At 38.9% G+C, this 12,332-nt stretch overlaps 1 protein-coding gene across 1 annotated transcript in view; it reads right to left on the bottom strand.

The window, feature by feature from the left end:
* Positions 1-3,220: 3,220 nt before the first annotated feature.
* The window catches only part of LOC121297141 (rho GTPase-activating protein 26-like), a 56,853-nt gene continuing 47,741 nt past the window's right edge, over positions 3,221-12,332 (bottom strand). Inside the window, exons 23-26 of the mRNA XM_041223218.1 lie at positions 11,888-11,923; positions 9,958-10,068; positions 9,427-9,518; positions 3,221-5,647 (exon numbers count right to left, since the gene is read on the bottom strand). Coding sequence (XP_041079152.1) covers positions 5,559-5,647; positions 9,427-9,518; positions 9,958-10,068; positions 11,888-11,923 — 328 coding nt within the window. The 3' untranslated portion in view covers positions 3,221-5,558. The remainder of the gene's footprint in view (positions 5,648-9,426; positions 9,519-9,957; positions 10,069-11,887; positions 11,924-12,332) is intronic.

The raw sequence follows: 12,332 nt of genomic DNA on the forward strand, positions 1-12,332 counted from the left end.
TTCCAGACCCTCACAATTCTCTGTGTAAAAAAGTGTCTCCTATTTTCTGTTCTGAATGCCCCTTTTTCTAAACTCCATTTGTGACCCCTGGTCCTTGTTTCTTTTTTCAGGCTGAAAAAGTCCCTTGGGTCGACACTGTCAATACCTTTTAGAATTTTGAATGCTTGAATTAGGTCGCCACGTAGTCTTCTTTGTTCAAGACTGAACAGATTCAATTCTTTTAGCCTGTCTGCATATGACATGCCTTTTAAGCCCGGAATAATTCTGGTCGCTCTTCTTTGCACTCTTTCTAGAGCAGCAATATCTTTTTTATAGCGAGGTGACCAGAACTGAACACAATATTCAAGATGAGGTCTTACTAGTGCATTGTACAGTTTTAACATTACTTCCCTTGATTTAAATTCAACACTTTTCACAATGTATCCGAGCGTCTTGTTAGCCTTTTTTATAGCTTCCCCACATTGTCTAGATGAAGACATTTCTGAGTCAACAAAAACTCCTAGGTCTTTTTCATAGATTCCTTCTCCAATTTCAATATCTCCCATATGATATTTATAATGTACATTTTTATTTCCTGCGTGCAGTACCTTACACTTTTCTCTATTAAATGTCATTTGCCATGTGTCTGCCCAGTTCTGAATCTTGTCTAGATCATTTTGAATGACCTTTGCTGCTGCAACAGTGTTTGCCACTCCTCCTACTTTTGTGTCGTCTGCAAATTTAACAAGTTTGCTTACTATACCAGAATCTAAATCATTAATGTAGATTAGGAATAGCAGAGGACCTAATACTGATCCCTGTGGTACACCGCTGGTTACCACACTCCACTCTGAGGTTTTTCCTCTAATCAGTACTTTCTGTTTTCTACATGTTAACCACTCCCTAATCCATGTACATGTGTTTCCTTGAATCCCAACTGTGTTTAGTTTGAGAATTAATCTTTTGTGCGGGACTTTGTCAAAAGCTTTCTGGAAATCTAAATAAACCATGTCATATGCTTTGCAATTATCCATTATCGATGTTGCATCCTCAAAAAAATCAAGCAAGTTAGTTAGGCACGATCTCCCAGTACCCTGTTAACATATAGGTAATTTTCCATTTTGGATCTTATTATAGTTTCCATAAGTTTGCATATAGTAGAAGTCAGGCTTACTGGTCTGTAGTTACCTGGTTCAGTTTTGTTTCCCTTTTTGTGGATCGGTATTACGTTTGCAATTTTCCAGTCTGTCGGTACCACCCCTGTGTCAAGAGACTGCTGCATGATCTTGGTTAGCGGTTTGTAAATTACTTCTTTCATTTGAGTACTACTGGGAGGATCTCATCCGGCCCAGGGGATTTGTTTATTTTAAGAGCTCCTAGTCCCTTTAACACTTCTGCCTCAGTTATGCTAAAGTTATTTAAAACTGGATAGGAACTGGATGACATGTGGGGCATGTTGTCAGTATCTTCCTTTGTAAAAACTTGTGAAAAGTAATCATTTAACATATTTGCTATTTTTTTTTCTTCCTCTACGATTTTGCCATTTGTATCTCTTAAACATTTAATCTCCTCTTTGAATGTTCTCTTGCTGTTGTAATATTGGAAAAACATTTTGGAATTGGTTTTAGCTCCCTTAGCAATGTTCATTTCTATTTCTCTCTTGGCCTTTCTAACTTCCTTTTTGACTTGCGTTTGCAGTTCTGTGTACTCTTTCTGCGTACTTTCTTTTTGGTCCTTTTTTAATGCTCTGTAAAGTGCCTTTTTTCGCTGATTTTTTTTTTAATTGATCTATTAAACCATTTTGGCAATTTAGTTTTACATTTAGATTTGTCTACTTTAGGGATATAATTGTTTTGCGCCTCTAGTACTACATTTTTGAAGAACAACCATCCTTCTTCTGTGGGTGTTTTCTCTATTTTACTCCAATCTACTTCTGTTAGTCTCTGTTTCATACCTTCATAGTTTGCTTTTCTAAAATTGTAAACCTTAGCTTTAGTCTTTACTTTGGGGGATTTAAAAAACACTTCAAATGAGACCATGTTGTGGTCTGAGTTTGCCAGTGGTTCTCTGACCTCTGTTTTAGTTATTCTATCTTCGTTATTTGAAAAGACTAAATCAAGGCATGCCTCCCCTCTAGTGGGTGCCTTCACAAATTGTGTTAGGAAGCAGTCATTTGTCATTTCCACCATTTCTATTTCATCCTTCGCGCTACCCACCGGGTTTTCCCATTTTATATGGGGGAAGTTGAAATCCCCCATTAGTATGGCTTCTCCTTTGCTACACACATTTCTAATGTCATTGTATAACAGATTATTGTGCTCACCGTCTGAATCTGGCGGTCTATAGCATGCTCCTATTATTATGCCTTTTGAATTTTTGTCTGTTATTCTGACCCATATTGATTCGGTTTTATTTTCTTTGTCCAGGTTTAACACCTGGGCTTCAAGACTGTTTCTTATGTATAGCGCTACCCCTCCTCCTCTTCTGTCCTGCCTGTCTTTCCTATACAGTGTATACCCACAAATATTATATTCGTCCCCATCACTCTCAGACAACCAAGTTTCTGTAACACCTATCACATCATAGTTACCTGTTAGTGCAGTAGCTTCAAGTTCTAGAATTTTGTTTCTGATACTTCTAGCATTTAGATAAATACATTTAATGGTTGTCTTACCTGAGTTGTTGTTCTTGTTTTGATGCGGTCTCCCTTCTGTTTTTTTGTTGATTTCTCCCCCCTTCCTTTCTAGTTTAAATGCTTCTGAACCTGCTCGAGGATCTTTTCTCCGAGTAGACTAGTTCCCTTGTTATTTAAATGCAGTCCCCTCCCTTGTTTTATTTAAATGCAGTCCATATCTATAGGATGGACTGCATTAATAAATAAATAAATAATAAATAAATAAATAAATATAATATAAATATATATATATATATATATATATATATATATATATCTATATATATATATATATATATATATATATATATATAAAGTTTAAAGGTCATATAGAACATACAGTTAATAGGTCTACATATTTTTTCTTTGCTTTCAATCAGTTTTGATCCTAGGCAAGTGGGACATAGTCTTTTAAGTTAGCCTGAAGAAGACGACAAAGAAGCAGCAGCATAAAAAAAAAAAAACCAATCACGAGGTAAAAATATTTTATTCTTCTATGCAATAAATGTATGGCACCCAAAAAAATCTCCATCAAATGGTCAATGCCTTTATAAATCCCTTGAAAACAATTGATAAAATCAGAAACACAGAATGATAAAAACATCAGTCTGGAGCTCAATTAAAAACTTACAGAGCAAGTGATAAGCAGAACAACCCCTTCATTGAATGAAACATGCAGCAGATGACAATTTCAGATTACCATGTGTAATAGCATTGTGGCAGAAGTTTGTAACCTAAACCAAATGGATATAAAATGTTAACTAGCACTACAAAAATGTAAATAAAACAATTATTCTTTTTGGTGTGTGTGTGTGTGTGTGTGTGTTTTGTGAGATGGTTTAATAATGCCAGTACCAGTTAGAGTGTACAGGAGACACTAGCTTTAGTTGCCACCTGTGGCTATAGTCCTGGACTTAAGTATTGTTGAAATAAATTTTTCCACTAGCAACAACACATGTAGGACTATCAGAAGACATGCCTGAACAAACAAGCACAAACTAATATAAATACAGACCTGATATACCAGAAACTTCTACCACTCACATATCAAAGTGATTAATGTCAAAATGCATGTCCACAATATGCCAGTATATAAGTGGATTCACTTGTACAGGCCTGAAGTCAGATACCATTATGAAGATGATTTAAGGTAGCAGTAATGCTGTAGAAATGGACTGAATTATTGTTGCATATAACAACAGTTTGTTCATGTGTTAAACAAGATGCTAAGACTACTGATTAGTCATGGGGAGTGATATTTAAATAAAGCCTGCTGGGCTTTCCAGCAAGTGCTCTCATTAGTTTTCATTGTAAAGATATATTCCCTTGCCTGTTACTGCATGTCTATGCCACGATAAAAAAGAAGCAACGTATCTCTACTTGAAGTGTTTTTTACAAACGGGGAGCAAAGAGTGCTTAAGACCTGTACACATATAGGAAAGTCTGCATTGAACGTGTTAATATTATACTGTAATCTAAACAATGTTGTCTTTTTTTCTTTCTACTAAAAACTAAATTTCATTTCCAAGGAATAATCTTAGTTGGAACAGTCACGTTTCAGAAATCAAACGTCCACAGAAGATGAATGATTTACAAACCCAAGATTTGAAACTCATCTTTTTAAATGTGTCCACCAAGTTAAACAATACCTGATTGAGCCCTAAGATTTAAAATGTACACCTGTACTCATCAATTGCATGCATCTGTTGGGACCAAAAGGCCTGTCTAAAAAGCAACAAGTATATCTATATATATATATATATATATATATAACACTATTGTATGGTTTTATTTTTCATGTTTCAGTTAAACAATGTTAGTGCTGTTCATTTATGGGATCTATCCCTTGGTCAGTATAGACTCCAGTCTAATATGCATCAAGTTTGTTCATCTTCCAGTCTAAAACCCATCACTTTATCTCATTTAGAATAATTAATAAGGCAGCATTTAAGTGGACTTAAAAAAAACAAGATTACAATTAAAAAGGAAGCTATTTACATAAAACTAAAATGCTAAAGAATAAAATTAGTCGGCTACAAATATCAAATATAAAAATTTCTTATTAAAAAAATCATTTTACTTATCTAAAATCTAAACTGTACCCTTTCCATCCCAGAAAAAAAAATAAAAAATTCCCCACAATGCATCCTTTACAATGATAATTACAGCTTCATAAATAAGAGAGCAATTCCACATTAGTTCAGGAGTAAGATTTCACATTGTCAGCCACTTCCACAAAACAGACTCCCAAGAGAATGATTTTCCAGGTTTTAAAACAAAATCTCCCATAGAAAAAATATCACTTTAAAATGGTTGCAGTGTCCTGTGAGTGTCTTTAAATGGCCTCCTCTGAACTGTTCCCAACCATGGCATACATTACATTGCTACTAAGAGCTTTAAAAGAGAACATTCTTAGAATTACAAATTAACAAACCCAGCGACACAAATGACTGTGAAAGCTCAGCATATAAACACACACACACACACAAAAAACAACTTTAACCCTTTCTATACCAGACTCCTTCACTGCAAATTTCAAGACTTTGGTCTTTTTAAAGACCATGCCAAATATTTTAAATAAACTGTCTTATTTCAGCAGGTGATCATATTTCAGTAGGGTTCTATTCCTATCGTGTCTATTTCAGTTATTCAGAGACACCAATGGATGTGTACCTGACTGATAAGGTTCAAAAGCTAGAAAAAAAGTGAATTGCCATCTATGAAAAGAAGCAATCGGCACACTGTCCGCACACAGACAGACAGATGCACACACAGAAGGAAAACTGCAGGCTGGTCCACAGGCCATTCGGAGCCACATCGGCAATGCTCAGCTCTTGTCCAGTCTTCTTTCCATCACAACAGGTAACAATGCAAGGTCCGGGGGTGTGTCACCCATCGCCTCTGGCTATAAAAACTCCACGTAGTTTTCAGGTATTAATCCCTTCTTCCCTTCCAACATGCCTTCCAGCCACCCTGGTTCACGAGATGGATGAACTGTGGAAGCAGAAACATTACATTTCATTACATTACAATACAATTTAATTTTTCACAGCGTCCTTCGTGCCATGGCAACCCAGAACACTCCACAAAGTTAAAAACAAAACAAGAGCTCATATGTACAATACACTCCAGCTACAAGTAATTATATTTCACAAGATGTCTGCTGGGCTGTGAGGATAGAGCAGAGGAAGCAGAAATCAGCTGTTAGTAAAAAACAGGCCGAGCGATTGATGCTCCGTCAAGGACAGAGGCTCGATCCCGTAACTCAGCTTAGATGGGCCAGATAACACCCTGCTTAAATCAGGATAGAAAGAGATCCTGACCGATGAGCTCTGCTTTTGCTGAGGATGGAGCTTGGTCGAAGGTAGCATTCCCGAGGATCTGAAAATATTAAAAAAAGAGAATAGAATAGAATAGAATAGAAAAGGATTCCTTGACTGGTCTGCTGCTGCCCTCGCAGAAGGGAGTCTCGGTCTTCCAAAGCTGGGAAAAAGCTCCCGCAAGGAATCTGCAACAGAAAGATGGGTTAGTCTCGAACCTGGCACTGAGAACGTAAAGCAGGCTACGTCCCTAGCGAAGGAAGGACAGGAAATTGATGGAACTGTAAATTCTGCGCATCTTATGAAGCCGAAGAAAGCAGGTAGGCACAGCACTTCCATAACGAGGTCCTCGAAGGGGGAAAAACAGCCTTTCCAAAGGGTCGTAATTAAAGAGAGCAATATGTCTGTTGAGATAGGTAGTCGAGGGGAGATGACAGGAGGGGAGGTTTTGAGGATCCCTCCAAGTGTTAGATGGACTGAGGGTATTAAAATAAGAGTTGCGGAGGGGCCTGAATTTAAATTATATGAATATTGAATGCCGGCGATATATGATTTAATTGGAGAGGGAGTTAGATGAAGAGAGTCTCTTGCGTGAACGATAAAGGAGAAGATGTAGTCTTGATTGAAGGGGATAGGTTGGACATGATTTTGTGCGCAGAACGTTGAGAATGTTGTGCAAGCGGTGGTGTATGAAGATCTGGTAAATGGAGCTAGCGCCGCTGTGATGTAGCATCGGGCGGATTGCAAGAGATTGGAAATGTTTGAGGTCAGTCGAAGAGGAGCAAATGGTGAGATGGAGTTTCCAGTGGGGATGGGGATGCTGAAGGGAGCAGTTGGTGGAAGCGAGGTATCTGTAAGCGAGAGAGAACGTCGGCCGCATTATTATGGGTACCAGGGAGATGGCAAGCTTGTATTATGAAATTACTGGAGACTGAAATCCAGACTAGCCTTTTGAAGCAGCTGTATTATAAGGGGGGAGGAGGAGCATCCTTTGTTGATTATTTGGACTGTGGGTTTATTATTGTAATAGAAGACAACTGACTTTCTGGACCACTGGTGCCACCAGAAGTGGTCATATGAGGATTGATCTGGAGGAAATGATGCGTGGATGGGATTTGGAACTGATGATCTAGAACTGAAGTGTGGTGGGGAGGATCGTGAGCATGGTCTGAATGAAGTTTATGCCGCTTTTAGACAAAGGGAGGTAGAGTGAGCTGCAGATGCGCAGACATTGGCTCCCAGGCCGCTGAAGAGATCCAGATTGGGAGCAGACCAGTCCATGATACGATTGTCAGCTCATGGGATTGCGGCAGCTTTAGCAGAGAAAGCCTTGTGATATTCATAAAACATGGACCCCCCGTAGCCAACGGAGAGCTCTACTATGTAGAACAGATACTGATCCAATTCTGTGCGGCGATGATAGACTGAAGAGACAAGCTGAAGCTGCTTGCAGTCAAGGAGAAAGTACAGGCTCAGCAGACATTGCTTCGCAGTGATTAAAGAGAGTGATTCTGTCTCCGTCAACTGGAATATCAATCCCTTTATCAAAAAGAGCATTTAAGAGATTGGCGATGGGCCAATCTTTGTAGATTGTAGTGAAGTTGCAAAGGACACTGCGATTTGGACTTGTGTTTTGTATGGCGTGGTTGCTAGGCTGGAGACTGGATAATCAGGGAAGCAGCTGGTAAAGGAGGCATCAGAGTCTTCGATGAAGTTACAGCAGGATGAAACAATTCACGAGAGCAGGTAGGAAACTCTGAATCCTGGTCGGAGTCGTTCCAAATTAGATGAAAGAATAAACTGGCGTCAGTTAGGCATGATGAATGAAATTATTAATTATTTTAACAAAAAGATATGATTTCAGGAGTCTAAACTTTGGCTAGAAAGCAAAACGCTAGACAGAGAAGGAGTGTGAGATTCGGGTTTAAATAGGTTAATTATTATAGACATGTATTAATTAATTAATCAATCAATCAGCCCAGCTACCACCTCCTGAATTTCACCCTAAGGCTAACATAAAAGCACATTACAAAAAGTATGGTTTTCAATTTTAAATCCAATGTTTCAACCTGCCTAATATCAACCGGAATAGAGTTCCACAAACAAGGAGCACAGCAGCAAAATGTTCTGGATCTAGCTCAATTTAAGACTTTTTTTTGGAACTACTGTATTGCAAGTTCTGCAAGATCTCCAGCCTATTCAGGTAACTACAGTATGGAGAGCACTGTTGACTTGGCTTGTGGTAATGTTAATGGAATAATGACTGTTCAGAAGGGCAGAAAGTGTTTTTTTTTTTGTTGTTTTTTTTTTTTTTTTTTTTTTTTTTTTTAAGGATGAGAAATTCATTCTGAGCAGAAGTGTGAGGTTTTTATGGGTTCTACACTAAGAAGTGTGTCTTCCTCAAGAGTCACATTTTTCATCAATTCATTCATTGGCACAATCTGACCTTTCTGACATCCTGCCTTTGCACGGGTTCTCTATGCATGATTCAGCTGCAGCCTACAAGCGCATTTGTCATCATGGTGGGTTTTTTTTTGTTTTTTTTAGTGCAACATTGTTAAATAGGCTATGTGTGGGTGAGTGAAGCTGGATAACAAGACCCTTCACTTTCCTGTCCCCAGCATAACCTGGCCTCTCTGAATGCAATCAGATGCGTACTGTATGTGTACAAAGAGCCACTTTGTATAAATATCTTTACAAGTACTAACAAATATGCAGGGAGAAAAGGAATCATCTGTCAACATCATCTACGCCTACAGCAATGAATATTAACAATGTGTAGATTAAAGCCTTACTCAAAATAAAACTGCTTTGTAGCTTGAATACCAGGGAAAAAACACCTCCATAAAAACCTGAAGGTTTAAAATGACTTTAAAATGAAGGAAAGATTTCTGCTGAGCAGTGCCAGACCGCCTGTCTCAGACTCCACATAATCAGTAATCTGCATCTTTGTATTCTCTATTGTTCGATTAGACTGCAAGCCTTCATGCTACCAATCAAAATGAATAAGTGCTACGCATTACTTGTAAAGACACCACAGTCTTGCTGTTCAGAAAACTGATGAAAACAAGTTTAAAAAATCAAACATGTAGTGATTAGTCATTTTGAATCATGTACTGCAAAAGGAAAATAAAACGCTATACACTGGACTTCTGAGGGAGCCAAACACTTCTTAGAATGATTTTGAAAGACTGGATTTCAAAAGAATGTTAAAGTGCTATGCATTTGTGAAAGACATTACGGGTTTTGACAACATAAAACTGCATTGACTCCCTTTCAAAAAGGACTGTTCAACACCACAGACCTGGGTATGACCATATTGAGCAATTTATTGTAATTCTATTGGATTTGCACTGTTTAAAAGCAGTTCCCCCACCCCCTGCTCAGCTGAAATCTCCTTCAGTTGCTTTATGCACCAGACAACGCTTCATTAAAACCATGAACAAGACTCACCGTTATCAAATATAGTGCCGGCAATGAAAGACAGTTCAGAGCCATGCTCCGCTTTGCAGGCGTAGAGAGCTCGAGCCTTCCGGACTGTTGGGCTGCAGGAACAACGAATGTGTGAGGAAACAGCAGGGATTTCAGCATGACTTCTTCCAGGATGCAGAGCATAGAAATAACATTTATTCTGTTAAATCTCAGGATGTATGGGTTCTAGACTCAAAGACTGCAGCATAATGATGTTCTGGAACAGATATTTAGTTTAAAACAGGACTCAAAAAGAGAGAAAAAAAAGGCTCCTGAATGATTAAAACTAATAACTGCAGCGTGAACACAATGCTTGGTATTAACTTCAGCATGCCGTGCTTATCATCTTAATTGTCAAACGAACAGAAAAATACTGAGGACTACATCGAAGTGTATGACAAGGTAATGTATGACAAGTGTAACAACAAGGCTTTATGACATGATAGCCAATGCGTGCAGTGGAGAGGAAAGGTCCCGTGCAGAGTACGTGCGTGAGCAGCGGGGGGGACACACCTGATGGGGGAGGAGTCGCTGGAGGTGGAGGATGCCGGCATGGGGCTGGAAGGCGCAGAGAACATCGGCCAGGAGGGGGATCGTGGAGATGTGGGGCTGGGAGACGCTGGGCTGAGAGACACAAACAGGTCCTTGATTTACGATCTTTCCAAAATAATCAACCAAGCCCTTTCTTGGGTTACTAAACACAGAGTCGCTTGGGTGCTTGGTGATGGCATTTAGATCAAAACCCATAAAGCTGTGACTGTTTTTAATGTTCTGTTGTTGCTTTGCAAATCGCCCAAACAGCTTTAAAGCCAACCTGTGCTCAAACACAGATGGAAATCATATTTTGAATCCTCAATAACCTACAACTAATTCAAAAGGTGGCTTTGTGTTGCATTGGCCTGTTACTAGAATCAATGCTTCTGAAGGGCTTAGCAATTCCCTGACAAAACTGTTAAAACTTCAAAGATTAATTAAAACATGAATATGTGAGGATCAGTTTTCCCTAATATGCTGTATTTATACAGATGTACATGTTCTAAAGGTAATTGCACTAGCAGGTTTAGGCAATTATAGCTGCATCCATTATTCACCAACATAATGTTTGAACTGATATTTGCTGAGATTCATAAGGGGGGGGGGGGGGGGGGGGGGGGGGGGGGGGGGGGGGGGGGGGGGGGTAGGGGTTCCCATCACGATAACCACCATCACCATATCAATATCAGCCATCAAAAGCACATCCAAAAAGCTCCCCATCAAAATCAAATAGAATATCCCATCCCACCCCATCCAAATCAACCCCCATCAAAAATAATCAATAATTCTCACCAATCAAAACAGTGCCATCACATAATATCAAATTACAATCTATATCCCCCAATCATCAAAAGCCCATCATCAAAACCAGCATCAACCCCACATATCATCCAATCAAGCAATAATCCAAATCACCCATCATCAAAATAGATCATCAAATCCACAAATACTCAATATTCAACCCAAGTCCCATCAAAACAAATATATCCCATCACCCCAGAATCACCCCCCCCCAATCAATATCAAAAATCAATATAATCCCCACCATATCATCCCCCCCCCGCCACCAGCAAAAATATCCCACAAAATCAAAATCAAAATCCAATAACCTCAAAAATGATAATCAAACCCATCATCAATCAATCATCACCCCCCCAAGCACCCCCCCAGAATATCAAAATACCACCATCAAACCAGCATATCAACCATAATCAAATCAAATCAAATACATTACCAACCCATTCTCAGGGCCATGATGCTCTAAATAGCTGATAAGTGTCAGTTATATTGTGTCGCCATTCCTGCAAGTATGGTTAAAATTATCAAACCATTTTGTGGTGGGGTGGGGGGGGGGGGTGGGTAGTTATATTAATCAAAATCAACCTAAATCATCCCTCAATATCCAATGTTCTCTACTATTTGGTTTACTAAATAGAAGCATTCCAGGCCTGACCCTAACAAGCCATGATGCATATTGGTTTCCACTCAGCCCAAAGTCATTCTGCAACAAGACTCATGGTGAAGCAAGCAAAAAGTGAAGTTTATAGAGCATAGCACATACAATAGCAGATTACAGCAGGGTTCACAGGATTAGGAGTCTTCAGGAGAATGGTATTGAAAAAAAAAAAGCTGACCTTGAACAGATAACATTTTATCTGAAATACCAGGTAGTCATTTTATTTCCCCTAACTAATTTGTTTTATGATACTCCATACAATTCTTAATCTAGAAGTTCTTAGCATCATATTGTGCAAGTTTTATTTCAGCCTAAAGACTGGCAGTAGCAAGAGCAGGACACAGCTGGTGTCGTCATACAAGTGGGAAGATTCAGAACTTACACAGCAGGCTCAGATCACAGAATAACCATAATATCCCATTAAAATAAGGCTTGGGAAGAATTAGTCCTTACCTTGTTGGTATGCTTGATCTGCTTTTGGGATTCAATCTGAAATCACAAGGAGAGATGGTTTAATAGGGCCACTTCAATCAAGGCACTTTTAGCAGACTGTCTGAACACCCCTGACTCGTACCTACAACCTTACATCGACCTGGTGATCCCATAGACAGATCACCCAGAACTATCTATTGTGCTGAAGTTAGAAACACTAAAAGAAACGCCACATATTCAATGACAAATATTTTGAGAAAGACGTTGAGAAAGACTTCTAAGACATGTTGAATCCAAATCCCACAGCTATGGCCAAAAGTTTTGCATCACCCTACACAATTAACTCGTTTTGCTTCGTAAAGTCGAATGGAACCTGCTGAATGATGTTACATTAACATATTGAATTGCACACCACTTAATGTCTCTCTTCTAAAATTCTAGGTGATGCAAAACATTTGAATCCGTA

This window comes from Polyodon spathula, chromosome 22 (assembly GCF_017654505.1).
Source record: "Polyodon spathula isolate WHYD16114869_AA chromosome 22, ASM1765450v1, whole genome shotgun sequence".
NCBI classification, from domain to species: Eukaryota; Metazoa; Chordata; class Actinopteri; order Acipenseriformes; family Polyodontidae; genus Polyodon; species Polyodon spathula.